We start from the raw sequence: 17,500 nt of genomic DNA, 5'->3' as shown, positions 1-17,500 counted from the left end.
ATTGTGTGTAGGGTTCTGGAGAGTAGGGTGTAGGGTGTAGGGTGTAGAGTTTAGGTTGTAGGTTATACCTTTAGGGGATCTGGGATAGGGGTAGGAGTCAGACTCTGACTGTGTGTAGGGTTCTGGAGAGTAGGGTGTAGGGAGTAGGGTGTAGGTTGTAGGTTATACCTTTAGGGGATCTGGGATAGGGGTAGGAGTCAGACTCTGACTGTGTGTAGGGTCCTGGACAGTAGGGTGTAGGGTGTAGGGTGTAGGTTATACCTTTAGGGGATCTGGGATAGGGATCGGAGTCAGACTCTGACTGTGTGTAGGGTTCTGGAGAGTAGGGTGTAGGGTGTAGGGTGTAGAGTTTAGGTTGTAGGTTATACCTTTAGGGGATCTGGGATAGGGGTAGGAGTCAGACTCTGACTGTGTGTAGGGTTCTGGAGAGTAGGGTGTAGGGTGTAGGGTGTAGGTTATACCTTTAGGGGATCTGGGATAGGGGTAGGAGTCAGACTCTGACTGTGTGTAGGGTCCTGGACAGTAGGGTGTAGGGTGTAGGGTGTAGGTTATACCTTTAGGGGATCTGGGATAGGGATAGGAGTCAGACTCTGACTGTGTGTAGGGTCCTGGAGAGTAGGTAGACAGTCTGGAGGATGTGATTAGATCTTCGCTGGTCCTGCTTTTGGTGGCTGGGAGATTGTCTGTGGAGAGATGAGTGGACTGTTAACACAATAACACAGTTTAGAGTTTGCATTCAAAATAAGCCCCTAATCCCTATATAGTGGGCATATAATGGTCCCTATGGACCATAGTTAAAGGTAGTGCACTATATAGGGAGTAGGGTACCATTTGAGACAAAGTGATCCAACAGTGACCCAAAGGTCATACACAGGAAGATACTGTACTGGGAAAGAGAGTACAGGAAGTGTTATAGAAGGTATATTCTACATTATTTGTTTCAGTCCCAGTCCAAAGATTGATCTCAGAGAGATAGTCAGCTGGTACAGACAGACAGGTCAGTAGATAGTTAGCTGGTACAGACAGACAGGTCAGTAGATAGTCAGCTGGTACAGACAGACAGGTCAGTAGACAGTCAGCTGGTACAGACAGACAGGTCAGTAGATAGTTAGCTGGTACAGACAGACAGGTCAGTAGATAGTCAGCTGGTACAGACAGACAGGTCAGTAGATAGTCAGCTGGTACAGACAGACAGGTCAGTAGATAGTCAGCTGGTACAGACAGACAGGTCAGTAGATAGTCAGCTGGTACAGACAGACAGGTCAGTAGACAGTCAGCTGGTACAGAAGGACAGGTCAGTAGATAGTCAGCTGGTACAGACAGACAGGTCAGTAGATAGTCAGCTGGTACAGACAGACAGGTGAGTAGACACAGGGAGTGATCGGCTCTTACCCACACAGACAGAGACTAAACCCAGGTGTACAGCTGAGACAGAGGCAGCCCTGTTAGCCTGTTGTATGAGCTCAGGTCAGGGTCTGGGGATGGTATTGATGCTATTGAGAGGTAATACCCAGTCAATGACAGTCAATGGGATCCACATGCAGTGTAATGCCATATTGATAGACAGGCATACAGACAAACAGACAGGCAGACAGACAAACAGACAGGCATACAGACAAACAGACAGACAGGCAGACAGACAAACAGACAGGCATACAGACAAACAGACAGGCATACAGACAAAAAGACAGGCAGACAGACAGACAGACAGACAGACAGACAGACAGACAGACAGACAGACAGACAGACAGACAGACAGACAGACAGACAGACAGACAGACAGACAGACAGACAGACAGTAAAGGGCGGAGGTACTTACAGAGGTGAGTTAGTTCATCAGGGAAAAGTGAAGCAGAGGGAAGGAGGAAAGTGAATTAAAGTAATCAGAAACAATAAACAGAAAAGGGAGACATTATTGGCATCCCAATAGGAACATGTTTACAATGTAGCAATGAAACAAACTCACACCATGATAACACACATACACACACACCACGAAAACACACACACACACACACACCACGATAACGCTTATACTCTGATTGTACTGTTGGCTGAGAAGGGGCGGGGATAGCAGTCTTTATACTCTGATTGGACTGTTGGCTGAGAAGGGGCGGGGATAGCAGTCTTTATACTCTGATTGGACTGTTGGCTGAGAAGGGGAGGGGATAGCAGTCTTTATACTCTGATTGTACTGTTGGCTGAGAAGGGGCGGGGATAGCAGTCTTTATACTCTGATTGGACTGTTGGCTGAGAAGGGGAGGGGATAGCAGTCTTTATACTCTGATTGGACTGTTGGCTGAGAAGGGGAGGGGATAGCAGTCTTTATACTCTGATTGGACTGTTGGCTGAGAAGGGGAGGGGATAGCAGTCTTTATACTCTGATTGGACTGTTGGCTGAGAAGGGGAGGGGATAGCAGTCTTTATACTCTGATTGGACTGTTGGGCTGAGAAGCAGAGGGGATAGCAGTCTTTATACTCTGATTGGACTGTTGGCTGAGAAGGGGAGGGGATAGCAGTCTTTATACTCTGATTGGACTGTTGGCTGAGAAGCAGAGGGGATAGCAGTCTTTCTACTCTGATTGGACTGTTGGCTGAGAAGGGGAGGTGATAGAGGTCTTTACACTCTGATAGGACTGTGGCTGAGAAGGGGAGGGGATAGCAGTCTTTCTACTCTGATTGGACTGTTGGCTGAAAAGGGGAGGGGATAGAGGTTTTTATACTCTGATTGGACTGTTGGCTGAGAAGGGGAGGGGATATCAGTCTTTATACTCCAATAGGACTGTTGGCTGAGAAGGGGAGGGGATAGCAGTCTTTAGGAACAAACACAAATATGACATGTATCTGTATTCTGGTTACCTACATCATTTTGAATATCCTGAATAACGATGTATATTAGGAGACTATAACCCTTTACAGCTAGTGGTCTGGTATCATTCTACAACAGATGAGTGAAGCTGGCTCCCACTGTGGTCTCTAAAGAGACCTGAACTAACCCCTTCATCTACCACTGTGGTCCTGCACTAATCCTTCATCTACCACTGTGGTCTCTTAAGAGACCTGAACTAACCCTTCATCTACCACTGTGGTCCTGAACTAACCCTTAATCTACCACTGTGGTCCTGAACTAACCCGTCATCTACCACTGTGGACCTGAACTAACCAGTCATCTACCACTGTGGTCCTGAACTAACCCTTTATCTACCACTGTGGTCCTGAACTAACCCTTCAAATACAACTGTGGACCTGAACTAACCCTTCAACTACCACTGTGGTCCTGACCTAACCCTTCATCTACCACTGTGGTATCTTAAGAAACCTGACCTAACCCTTCAACTACCACTGTGGATCTGAACTAACCCTTCATCTACCACTGTGGTCATGAAGTAACCTTTCATCTACCACTGTGGTCCTGAAGTAACCTTTCATCTACCACTGTGGTCCTGAACTAACCCTTCATCTACCACTGTGGTCCTGAACTAACCCTTCATCTACCACTGTGGTCCTGAACTAACCCTTCATCTACCACTGTGGTCCTGAACTAACCCTTCATCTACCACTGTGGACCTGAACTAACCCTTCATCTACCACTGTGGACCTGAACTAACCCTTCATCTACCACTGTGGTCCTGTACTAACCCTTCATCTACCACTGTGGAACTGAACTAACCCTTCATCTACCACTGTGGACCTGAACTAACCCTTCATCTACCACTGTGGTCCTGAACTAACCTTTTATCTACCACTGTGATCCTGAACTAACCCTTCATCTACCACTTTGGTCCTGAACTAACCCTTCATCTACCACTGTGGACCTGAACTAACCCTGCATCTAACACTGTGGTCCTGAACTAACCCTTCATCTACCACTGTGGTCCTGAACTAACCTTTCATCTACCACTGTGGTCCTGAACTAACCCTTCATCTACCACTGTGGTCCTGAACTAACCCTTCATCTACCACTGTGGACCTGAACTAACCTTTCATCTACCACTGTGATCCTGAACTAACCCTTCATCTACCACTGTGGTCCTGAACTAACCCTTCATCTACTACTGTGGACCTGAACTAACCCTTCATCTACCACTGTGGTCCTGAACTAACCCGTCATATAAAACTGTGGACCTGAACTAACCCTTCATCTACCGCTGTGGTCCTGAACTAACCCTTCATCTACCACTGTGGTCCTGAACTAACCCTTCATCTACCACTGTGGACCTGAACTAACCCTTCATCTACCACTGTGGTCCTGTACTAACCCTTCATCTACCACTGTGGAACTGAACTAACCCTTCATCTACCACTGTGGACCTGAACTAACCCTTCATCTAGCACTGTGGTCCTGAACTAACCTCTCATCTACCACTGTGATCCTGAACTAACCCTTCATCTACCACTTTGGTCCTGAACTAACCCTTCATCTACCACTGTGGACCTGAACTAACCCTTCATATACCACTGTGGTCCTGAACTAACCCTTCATCTACCACTGTGGTCCTGAACTAACCTTTCATCTACCACTATGGTCCTGAACTAACCCTTAATCTACCACTGTGGTCCTGAACTAACCCTTCATCTACCACTGTGGTCCTGAACTAACCCTTCATCTACTACTGTGGACCTGAACAAACCCTTCATCTACCACTGTGGTCCTGAACTAACCCATCATATAAAACTGTGGACCTGAACTAACCCTTCATCTACCACTGTGGTCCTGAACTAACCCTTCATCTACCACTGTGGTCCTGAACTAACCCTTCATCTACCACTGTGGTCCTGAACTAACCCGTCATATAAAACTGTGGACCTGAACTAACCCTTCATCTACCACTGTGGACCTGAACTAACCCTTCATCTACCACTGTGGTCCTGAACTAACCCGTCATATAAAACTGTGGACCTGAACTAACCCTTCATCTACCACTGTGGTAATGAACTAACCCTTCATCTACCACTGTGGTCCTGAACTAACCCTTCATCTACCACTGTGGTCCTGAACTAACCCTTCATCTACTACTGTGGACCTGATCTAACCCATCATCTACCACTGTGGTCCTGAACTAACCCTTCATCTACCACTGTAGACCTGAACTAACCTTTCATCTACCACTGTGATCCTGAACTAACCCTTCATCTACCACTGTGGTCCTGAACTAACCCTTCATCTGCTACTGTGGACCTGAACTAACCCTTCATCTACCACTGTGGTCCTGAACTAACCCTTCATCTACTACTGTGGACCTGAACTAACCCTTCATCTACCACTGTGGTCCTGAACTAACCCGTCATATCAAACTGTGGACCTGAACTAACCCTTCATCTACCACTGTGGTCCTGAACTAACCCTTCATCTACCACTGTGGTCCTGAACTAACCCTTCATCTACTACTGTGGACCTGAACTAATCCTTCATCTACAACTGTGGACCTGAACTAACCCTTCATCTACCACTGTGGACTTGAACTAACCCTTCATCTACCACTGTGGTCCTGAACTAACCCTTCATCTACCACTGTGGACCTGAACTAACCTTTCATCTACCACTGTGATCCTGAACTAACCCTTCATCTACCACTGTGGTCCTGAACTAACCCTTCATCTACTACTGTGGACCTGAACTAACCCTTCATCTACCACTGTGGTCCTGAACTAACCCGTCATATAAAACTGTGGACCTGAACTAACCCTTCATCTACCGCTGTGGTCCTGAACTAACCCTTCATCTACCACTGTGGTCCTGAACTAACCCTTATCTACCACTGTGGACCTGAACTAACCCTTCATCTACCACTGTGGTCCTGTACTAACCCTTCATCTACCACTGTGGAACTGAACTAACCCTTCATCTACCACTGTGGACCTGAACTAACCCTTCATCTACCACTGTGGTCCTGAACTAACCTCTCATCTACCACTGTGATCCTGAACTAACCCTTCATCTACCACTTTGGTCCTGAACTAACCCTTCATCTACCACTGTGGACCTGAACTAACCCTTCATATACCACTGTGGTCCTGAACTAACCCTTCATCTACCACTGTGGTCTTGAACTAACCTTTCATCTACCACTATGGTCCTGAACTAACCCTTAATCTACCACTGTGGTCCTGAACTAACCCTTCATCTACCACTGTGGTCCTGAACTAACCCTTCATCTACTACTGTGGACCTGAACTAACCCTTCATCTACCACTGTGGTCCTGAACTAACCCGTCATATAAAACTGTGGACCTGAACTAACCCTTCATCTACCACTGTGGTCCTGAACTAACCCTTCATCTACCACTGTGGTCCTGAACTAACCCTTCATCTACCACTGTGGTCCTGAACTAACCCGTCATATAAAACTGTGGACCTGAACTAACCCTTCATCTACCACTGTGGACCTGAACTAACCCTTCATCTACCACTGTGGTCCTGAACTAACCCGTCATATAAAACTGTGGACCTGAACTAACCCTTCATCTACCACTGTGGTAATGAACTAACCCTTCATCTACCACTGTGGTCCTGAACTAACCCTTCATCTACTACTGTGGACCTGAACTAACCCTTCATCTACCACTGTGGTCCTGAACTAACCCTTCATCTACCACTGTGGTCCTGAACTAACCCTTCATCTACTACTGTGGACCTGATCTAACCCATCATCTACCACTGTGGTCCTGAACTAACCCTTCATCTACCACTGTAGACCTGAACTAACCTTTCATCTACCACTGTGATCCTGAACTAACCCTTCATCTACCACTGTGGTCCTGAACTAACCCTTCATCTACTACTGTGGACCTGAACTAACCCTTCATCTACCACTGTGGTCCTGAACTAACCCTTCATCTACTACTGTGGACCTGAACTAACCCTTCATCTACCACTGTGGTCCTGAACTAACCCGTCATATAAAACTGTGGACCTGAACTAACCCTTCATCTACCACTGTGGTCCTGAACTAACCCTTCATCTACCACTGTGGTCCTGAACTAACCCTTCATCTACTACTGTGGACCTGAACTAATCCTTCATCTGCAACTATGGACCTGAACTAACCCTTCATCTACCACTGTGGACTTGAACTAACCCTTCATCTACCACTGTGGTCCTGAACTAACCCTTCATCTACCACTGTTGACCTGAACTAACTCTTAATCTACCACTGTGGACCTGAACTAACCCTTCATCTACAACTGTGGACCTGAACTAACCCTTCATCTACCACTGTGGTCCTGAACTAACCCTTCATCTACCACTGTGGACCTGAACTAACCCTTCATCTACCACTGGGGACCTGAACTATCCCTTAATCTACCACTGTGGTCCTGAACTAACCCTTCAACTACCACTGTGGACCTGAACTAACCCTTCAACTACCACTGTGGACCTGAACTAACCCTTCATCTACCACTGTGGACCTGAACCAACCATTCATCTACCACTCTGGTCCTGAACTAACCCTTCATATACAACTGTGGACCTGAACTAACCCTTCATCTACCACTGTGATCCTGAACTAACCCTTCATCTACCACTGTGGTCTATAACTAACCCTTCATCTACCACTGTGGACCTGAACTAACCCTTCATATACAACTGTGGACCTGAACTAACCCTTCATCTACCACTGTGGTCCTGAACTAACCCTTCATCTACCACAGTGGTCTATAACTAACCCTTCATCTACCACTGTGGACCTGAACTAACCCTTCATATACAACTGTGGACCTGAACTAACCCTTCATCTACCACTGTGGTCCTGAACTAACCCTTCATCTACCACTGTGGACCTGAACTAACCCTTCATCTACCACTGTGGTCCTGTACTAACCCTTCATCTACCACTGTGGAACTGAACTAACCCTTCATCTACCACTGTGGACCTGAACTAACCCTTCATCTAGCACTGTGGTCCTGAACTAACCTCTCATCTACCACTGTGATCCTGAACTAACCCTTCATCTACCACTTTGGTCCTGAACTAACCCTTCATCTACCACTGTGGACCTGAACTAACCCTTCATATACCACTGTGGTCCTGAACTAACCCTTCATCTACCACTGTGGTCCTGAACTAACCTTTCATCTACCACTATGGTCCTGAACTAACCCTTAATCTACCACTGTGGTCCTGAACTAACCCTTCATCTACCACTGTGGTCCTGAACTAACCCTTCATCTACTACTGTGGACCTGAACTAACCCTTCATCTACCACTGTGGTCCTGAACTAACCCATCATATAAAACTGTGGACCTGAACTAACCCTTCATCTACCACTGTGGTCCTGAACTAACCCTTCATCTACCACTGTGGTCCTGAACTAACCCTTCATCTACCACTGTGGTCCTGAACTAACCCGTCATATAAAACTGTGGACCTGAACTAACCCTTCATCTACCACTGTGGACCTGAACTAACCCTTCATCTACCACTGTGGTCCTGAACTAACCCGTCATATAAAACTGTGGACCTGAACTAACCCTTCATCTACCACTGTGGTAATGAACTAACCCTTCATCTACCACTGTGGTCCTGAACTAACCCTTCATCTACCACTGTGGTCCTGAACTAACCCTTCATCTACTACTGTGGACCTGATCTAACCCATCATCTACCACTGTGGTCCTGAACTAACCCTTCATCTACCACTGTAGACCTGAACTAACCTTTCATCTACCACTGTGATCCTGAACTAACCCTTCATCTACCACTGTGGTCCTGAACTAACCCTTCATCTGCTACTGTGGACCTGAACTAACCCTTCATCTACCACTGTGGTCCTGAACTAACCCTTCATCTACTACTGTGGACCTGAACTAACCCTTCATCTACCACTGTGGTCCTGAACTAACCCGTCATATAAAACTGTGGACCTGAACTAACCCTTCATCTACCACTGTGGTCCTGAACTAACCCTTCATCTACCACTGTGGTCCTGAACTAACCCTTCATCTACTACTGTGGACCTGAACTAATCCTTCATCTACAACAGTGGACCTGAACTAACGCTTCATCTACCACTGTGGACTTGAACTAACCCTTCATCTACCACTGTGGTCCTGAACTAACCCTTCATCTACCACTGTGGACCTGAACTAACCTTTCATCTACCACTGTGATCCTGAACTAACCCTTCATCTACCACTGTGGTCCTGAACTAACCCTTCATCTACTACTGTGGACCTGAACTAACCCTTCATCTACCACTGTGGTCCTGAACTAACCCGTCATATAAAACTGTGGACCTGAACTAACCCTTCATCTACCCCTGTGGTCCTGAACTAACCCTTCATCTACCACTGTGGTCCTGAACTAACCCTTATCTACCACTGTGGACCTGAACTAACCCTTCATCTACCACTGTGGTCCTGTACTAACCCTTCATCTACCACTGTGGAACTGAACTAACCCTTCATCTACCACTGTGGACCTGAACTAACCCTTCATCTACCACTGTGGTCCTGAACTAACCTCTCATCTACCACTGTGATCCTGAACTAACCCTTCATCTACCACTTTGGTCCTGAACTAACCCTTCATCTACCACTGTGGACCTGAACTAACCCTTCATATACCACTGTGGTCCTGAACTAACCCTTCATCTACCACTGTGGTCTTGAACTAACCCTTCAACTACCACTGTGGACCTGAACTAACCCTTCATCTACCACTGTGGACCTGAACTAACCCTTCATCTACCACTGTGGTCCTGAACTATCCCTTAATCTACCACTGTGGACCTGAACTAACCCTTCATCTACCACTGTGGACCTGAACTAACCCTTCATCTACCCCTGTGGACCTGAACTAACCCTTCATCTACCACTGTGGTCCTGAACTAACCCTTCATCTACCACTGTGGACCTGAACTAACCCTTCATCTACCACTGTGGACCTGAACTAAACCTTCATCTACCACTGTGGTCCTGAACTAACCCTTCATCTACCACTGTGGTCCTGAACTAACCCTTCATCTACCACTGTGGACCTGAACTAACCCTTCATCTACAACTGTGGACCTGAACTAACCCTTCATCTACCACTGGGGACCTGAACTAACCTTTCATCTCATCTTATACTTATTTAATCTTCTTTCTGACACAAGCTAAAGTGCACACACACACACACACACACACACACACACACACACACACACACACACACACACACACACACACACACACACACACACACACACACACACACACACACAAACGCACGCACACACACACACACACACACACACACACACACACACACACACACACACACACACACACACACACACACACACACACACCGAGGGCTTCTACACTGATAGGAAGACAGGCAGACTAAAGAGCAGGGCTAAACCCCTGCACTATAAACAATTGGCTACAGAAAACATTAATCTAAACAATAAGTCCCAGGTAGGACAACGGCCAGGATAAGACAGGCTAAGTCACTGTACCCATTCTCTTATAGATGGGAGGTTTGTGGTAGATGTTGGGTTCGCCTGAGGCTGGGGAAAGAGAGAGAAGGAGGGAGGGAGAAAGAGAGAACAAGAGAAGGGAGAAGAGTGATGTGAAACATGGAGGAGTGAGGGAGGGAGGGGTAAAATGAGGTAAAGGAAAAGGTACAAAGGGAAGTGCTGTACCGTATCATAGCTACCGTAGCTGATAACGAGAGAGTTTGAGGAAATATAAAAATCGAGGAGGAGCAGAAGTGGAGAAGATGGAAGGATGAGGAGATGAAGAGAAGGCCGTGTCCCAAATGACACCCTATTCCATATATATTGCGCCACTATAAAGAACAGGGGGCCATTTGGAACGCAGTTGAAGTGTAGTCCTACCTGGCACATGGAAATGCTTGGGGGCGTGGTATGTGGTAGAAGAACTAGGCCGTCCCTCCAGCGAGCCGTAATAGGGTGAGCTCCTGCCACTCTCAGAGCCTGCAGCCAGCACTAGCCAATCACAGCAAAGGAAACATGAGCATGAAGAAATCCTTTGTCCTGCCCTCCAGTCCCTCCCAACCAATCATAACCAAAGGCAAAGATGATCAACAGCATCTGCCAGGCAATCACCTGAGCCAATTAGGTGCAGTATGCATTTCAACAGCATTGAGGAAAGGCATACTGCACCACATGAGCACAGGAAGCTAGAAGGAATGTTATAAGTCTCCTTCCCCTTCTGATCACTGCCGTTGACTGCACTAACTGCTGTAAGTGATACGGTGGAAGATCTATCCATTGCTTTTATGGTCAGTAGCCAGAAATGGAAGGAGATTGACAGGAAGAGGAGGAATGTTTGCACAGCTCTTTCAGAAACAGATTTATTCCAGAGTGCTCAACCTGAGGCTAGACCCTCTTGCTCTTGAATGCATTTGTAAAAAGCGCGACACAAATACGATTTCATTGATTGACCGGTTGATTGATTGGTTGCCTGAATGAGTGCATGTGTGACTCACCGGGGTGTCCATAGTGCTGCGGTGAGCAAGGCATGATGGGAGACATGGCTTGACGGCTGAAGGAGGGAGAGTCCATGTAGCCGGGATTGGAACACTGTCTCTGTTTCATGTCTACACTGTCATACAGCTTCTAGAGGGAGGGGGAGAGAAATAGAGGGAGACAGAGATAGAGTGATGGGAAAGGGAAAAGAGAGGGAGATATACAGGGAGTCTAACTATCTAACTATAACTAACTATCCACTTATCCAAAGGCAACTGATCGCAGAAATTATTCTTCATTCTGTTGGAAACACGATTAGTAACCTAAAAACAGAGTCCCAGGTGACTGTAAAACAACACGGTTACTAACCTGAGAACAGAGAGTCCCAGGTGACTGTAAAACAACACGGTTACTAACCTGAGAACAGAGTCCCAGGTGACTGTAAAACAACAAGGTTACTAACCTGAGAACAGAGTCCCAGGTGACTGTAAAACAACACGGTTACTAACCTGAGAACAGAGTCCGAGGTGACTGTAAAACAACAAGGTTACTAACCTGAGAATAGAGAGTCCCAAGTGACTGAAAAAGAAATACATGAGAAAGAAATAAGGCAGAAGTCATTGTCTGAAGCATAATGGACCATTATCTCAACTGTGGAAATGGATTCAGTTCAGTCTACATTGACATCAAGTTTAGAAATATACAGTATTTGTCAGTGAATTTAGAGAAAGTGTATAAGAAAATAACGTAGGTGTATTTCCTGATAGCTTCATAGCATGTAATACCTCTCCATAGCTGAAGGTCTCTATGTCATCTGAGGAGTATCTGGGGTAGGGCTGGGAGGATGATATGGTAGGATGATTATGTTGCTGGTAGGATGATATGGTAGGACGATTCTGTGGCTGGGAGGATGATATGGTAGGATGATTATGTTGCTGGTAGGATGATATGGTAGGACGATTCTGTGGCTGGTAGGATGATATGGTAGGATGATTCTGTAGCTGGTAGGATGATATGGTAGGATGATTATGTGGCTGATAGGATGATATGTTAGGATGATTCTGTTGCTGGTAGGATGATATGAGGTCCGGTGGCTGGACCTCATATATGGCCTTGACCTTAGGCAGTGCGGCAAAGTCTTAATAGTCTGGCATCACATTCTCCACCCTGGCCTGGGGTGGGACAGGACATGACACACACACACAAACACACACACACACACACACACACGGACACATGCACATACGCACACACGCACACAAAGAAACAACCACACACACACACACACACGCACACGCACACACACACGCACACGCACACACACACACACACAAACACGCACACACACACACACGCGCACACACACACACACACACGCACACACGCACACATGCACACGCACACAAAGAAACAACCACACACACAGGACATGAAAGACATTTACGCATGAAAACCCAATTACATGGATAGCGTGCTGCAGACTGTAGAGCATGCTGACAGTACAAGCCCTACACTGACACAACACACACTGTACAGTGAACATGTGACTGACTGCTGACTATGTACTGCAGGGTCTGACAACTCCCTGAGATGACCTCCAGCTCCACAAAGCAGTGAGAGAGAGAGAGAGTGAGAGAGAGAGAGAGCTTACTCTGTGTTTTGCAATCATCCATCACCCTGAGCAAAAAGGTCATGGATTACGAGGCCAAAGCTCAGAGAACAAACACTGTCTCTACGTGTGTTTATGTGCATGTATGTGTAATCTAATATTTCCAACAGCAGTAGTGACTCTACAGGACAGTTCAGAAAAGACTAGTTGCAGTCCAAACAGAGCACACAGTCACACACACACAGGCTGTGTTCCAACATAACAAGAGGACTTCGGTAGCAGTGTAAGGTGAGGTCAGGTGTCAGGGTTCAGGGGTGAGTGATGAGTGGAGTATGAACCGGTGCCTCCTATCTGTATTGGGCAGGGCCACAGTGACAGTCACAATTATCTCTCCTTCCTCCCAAAGTGTGCACTTGTTCACTTCCCTTCACTGATTTAACATGGTCCATTCACACCTGCACAGTCGTGAAGTGGGCATGACAGTGCCTCTTCCCACTCAGAAGATTTGGCACGGGCCCTCAGATCCTCAAAGAGTTATACAGCTGCACCGTCGAGAGCATTTTGACTGGCTTTTTCACCGCTTGGTACAGTAAATGCACCGCCCTGGACCGCAAGGCGCTACAGAGGGTGGTGCGGACTGCCCAGTACATCACTGGAGGCCCCAAAAAATTGCCAAAGACTCTATCCTGATGACACTTTAACCTCCTTAATGTAAATATCTACCTCAATTACCTTGTTATTATCTAACCTGATGCCTAGTCACTTTACCCTCCTTAATGTAAATATCTACCTCAATTACCTTGTTATTATCTATCCTGATGCCTAGTCACTTTACCCTCCTTAATGTAAATATCTACCTCAATTACCTTGTTATTATCTATCCTGATGTCACTTTACCCTCCTTAATGTAAATATCTACCTCAATTACCTTGTTATTATCTATCCTGATGTCACTTTACCCTCCTTAATGTAAATATCTACCTCAATTACCTTGTTATTATCTGTCCTGATGTCACTTTACCCACTTTACATCTCATGGTAAAGAATACATATAGTATTCATATTATGATAAATAATTAATTTGATTTAATAGTAAATTACATGCGGTAGAGATTTCCTCTAGCCCAGGTTTACACACATCCAAGTGTTCTAGATGGTGAGAAATAGTGAACGAGTGCACACTTTAGGAGAAAATGGATTTGTCCATTGGGTTTTTGTATTCAAAGCTAGTGAGCCCTGAAGGTTGGGTGGAGGTAGAGGAAGATTGGCTAGTGATTGGTTACTCACACAGATGACACGACTGGGAGAGCCAATTGACGAGCCCGGTGGAGAGATGGAGGTCTCTGACAGACGTCTGTGCTGTGGGAAGAAAGAAAAGAAAGACAGGAAGGAGTGTAAGAAAGATAAACATTCCAGATGACGTGGGAAAAGTTTGTATTTTGTATTTATTAAGGATCCCCATTAGTTCTGCCAAGGCAGCAGCTACTCTCCCTGGGGTTTATTAAGGATCCCCATTAGTTCTGCCAAGGCAGCAGCTACTCTCCCTGGGGTTTATTAAGGATCCCCATTAGTTCTGCCAAGGCAGCAGCTACTCTCCCTGGGGTTTATTAAGGATCCCCATTAGTTCTGCCAAGGCAGCAGCTACTCTTCCTGTGGTTTATTATGGATCCCCATTAGTTCTGCCAAGGCAGCAGCTACTCTCCCTGGGGTTTATTAAGGATCCCCATTAGTTCTGCCAAGGCAGCAGCTACTCTCCCTGGGGTTTATTAAGGATCCCCATTAGTTCTGCCAAGGCAGCAGCTACTCTCCCTGGGGTTTATTAAGGATCCCCATTAGTTCTGCCAAGGCAGCAGCTACTCTTCCTGTGGTTTATTATGGATCCCCATTAGTTCTGCCAAGGCAGCAGCTACTCTCCCTGGGGTTTATTAAGGATCCCCATTAGTTCTGCCAAGGCAGCAGCTACTCTCCCTGGGGTTTATTAAGGATCCCCATTAGTTCTGCCAAGGCAGCAGCTACTCTTCCTGTGGTTTATTATGGATCCCCATTAGTTCTGCCAAGGCAGCAGCTACTCTCCCTGGGGTTTATTAAGGATCCCCATTAGTTCTGCCAAGGCAGCAGCTACTCTCCCTGGGGTTTATTATGGATCCCCATTAGTTCTGCCAAGGCAGCAGCTACTCTCCCTGGGGTTTATTAAGGATCCCCATTAGTTCTGCCAAGGCAGCAGCTACTCTCCCTGGGGTTTATTAAGGATCCCCATTAGTTCTGCCAAGGCAGCAGCTACTCTTCCTGGGGTTTATTAAGGATCCCCATTAGTTCTGCCAAGGCAGCAGCTACTCTCCCTGGGGTTTATTAAGGATCCCCATTAGTTCTGCCAAGGCAGCAGCTACTCTCCCTGGGGTTTATTATGGATCCCCATTAGTTCTGCCAAGGCAGCAGCTACTCTCCCTGGGGTTTATTAAGGATCCCCATTAGTTCTGCCAAGGCAGCAGCTACTCTCCCTGGGGTTTATTAAGGATCCCCATTAGTTCTGCCAAGGCAGCAGCTACTCTTCCTGTGGTTTATTATGGATCCCCATTAGTTCTGCCAAGGCAGCAGCTACTCTCCCTGGGGTTTATTAAGGATCCCCATTAGTTCTGCCAAGGCAGCAGCTACTCTCCCTGGGGTTTATTATGGATCCCCATTAGTTCTGCCAAGGCAGCAGCTACTCTCCCTGGGGTTTATTAAGGATCCCCATTAGTTCTGCCAAGGCAGCAGCTACTCTCCCTGGGGTTTATTAAGGATCCCCATTAGTTCTGCCAAGGCAGCAGCTACTCTTCCTGGGGTTTATTAAGGATCCCCATTAGTTCTGCCAAGGCAGCAGCTACTCTCCCTGGGGTTTATTAAGGATCCCCATTAGTTCTGCCAAGGCATCAGCTACTCTCCCTGGGGTTTATTATGGATCCCATTAGTTGTGCCAAGGCATCAGCTACTCTCCCTGGGGTTTATTATGGATCCCCATTAGTTCTGCCAAGGCATCAGCTACTCTCCCTGGGGTTTATTATGGATCCCCATTAGTTCTGCCAAGGCATCAGCTACTCTCCCTGGGGTTTATTATGGATCCCCATTAGTTCTGCCAAGGCAGCAGCTACTCTTCCTTTGGATTTATTATGGATCCCATTAGTTCTGCCAAGGCAGCAGCTACTCTTCCTTTGGATTTAATATGGATCCCATTAGTTCTGCCAAGGCAGCAGCTACTCTCCCTGGGGTTTATTATGGATCCCCATTAGTTCTGCCAAGGCATCAGCTACTCTCCCTGGGATTTATTATGGATCCCCATTAGTTCTGCCAAGGCAGCACCTACTCTTCCTGGGGTTTATTATGGATCCCCATTGGTTCTTCCAAGGCAGCAGCTACTCTTCCTTTGGATTTAATATGGATCCCATTAGTTCTGCCAAGGCAGCAGCTACTCTTCCTGTGGTTTATTATGGATCCCCATTAGTTCTGCCAAGGCAGCAGCTACTCTCCCTGGGGTTTATTAAGGATCCCCATTAGTTCTGCCAAGGCAGCAGCTACTCTCCCTGGGGTTTATTATGGATCCCCATTAGTTCTGCCAAGGCAGCAGCTACTCTCCCTGGGGTTTATTAAGGATCCCCATTAGTTCTGCCAAGGCAGCAGCTACTCTTCCTTTGGATTTATTATGGATCCCATTAGTTCTGCCAAGGCAGCAGCTACTCTTCCTTTGGATTTAATATGGATCCCATTAGTTCTGCCAAGGCAGCAGCTACTCTCCCTGGGGTTTATTATGGATCCCCATTAGTTCTGCCAAGGCATCAGCTACTCTCCCTGGGATTTATTATGGATCCCCATTAGTTCTGCCAAGGCAGCACCTACTCTTCCTGGGGTTTATTATGGATCCCCATTGGTTCTTCCAAGGCAGCAGCTACTCTTCCTTTGGATTTAATATGGATCCCATTAGTTCTGCCAAGGCATCAGCTACTCTTCCTGGGGTTTATTATGGATCCCCATTAGTTCTGCCAAGGCATCAGCTACTCTTCCTTTGGATTTAATATGGATCCCATTAGTTCTGCCAAGGCAGCAGCTACTCTTCCTTTGGATTTAATATGGATCCCATTAGTTCTGCCAAGGCAGCAGCTACTCTTCCTTTGGATTTAATATGGATCCCATTAGTTCTGCCAAGGCAGCAGCTACTCTCCCTGGGGTCCAAACACATTAAAGCATTTACATTACATACAAAACAAAAAATAAAACATTGTTCCAGTAATGAACAGTGAGAACACAGCAGGAGCTAGAAGGCCTCCTGTCCCTCCTGCCTCTCTGTCCCTCCTGCCTCTCTGTCCCTCCTGCCTCCTGTCCCTCCTGCCTCTCTGTCCCTCCTGCCTCCTGTCCCTCCTTATTTCAACAATACATATCTACAAGTAGAGTGATATCTGTGTTTCTGTAGAGTAGAGTGATATCTGTGTTTCTGTTTAGTA

The 17,500-nt window shown here is 46.6% G+C and overlaps 1 protein-coding gene across 3 annotated transcripts in view; it reads right to left on the bottom strand.

Annotated features, from left to right (window-relative positions):
- The window catches only part of LOC110504625 (actin-binding LIM protein 3), a 103,698-nt gene that overhangs the window by 10,620 nt on the left and 75,578 nt on the right, over nt 1-17,500 (bottom strand). The window contains exons 9-14 of one of the 3 annotated variants that reach the window (XM_036970230.1): nt 14,316-14,387; nt 11,975-11,998; nt 11,440-11,569; nt 10,826-10,936; nt 10,445-10,495; nt 555-671 (exon numbers count right to left, since the gene is read on the bottom strand). In XM_036970230.1, the coding sequence (XP_036826125.1) occupies nt 555-671; nt 10,445-10,495; nt 10,826-10,936; nt 11,440-11,569; nt 11,975-11,998; nt 14,316-14,387 (505 nt within the window). Of the gene's footprint in view, nt 1-554; nt 684-10,444; nt 10,496-10,825; nt 10,937-11,439; nt 11,570-11,974; nt 11,999-14,315; nt 14,388-17,500 lie in introns of all 3 variants that reach the window. The other 2 variants (XM_036970231.1, XM_036970232.1) reach the window with 2 other exon arrangements.

The sequence above is a fragment of the Oncorhynchus mykiss genome, chromosome 31, assembly GCF_013265735.2.
Source record: "Oncorhynchus mykiss isolate Arlee chromosome 31, USDA_OmykA_1.1, whole genome shotgun sequence".
NCBI classification, from domain to species: domain Eukaryota; kingdom Metazoa; phylum Chordata; class Actinopteri; order Salmoniformes; family Salmonidae; genus Oncorhynchus; species Oncorhynchus mykiss.
Note: the sequence above shows the minus strand (reverse complement) of the source record. Positions and strands in the feature narration are given on the sequence as shown.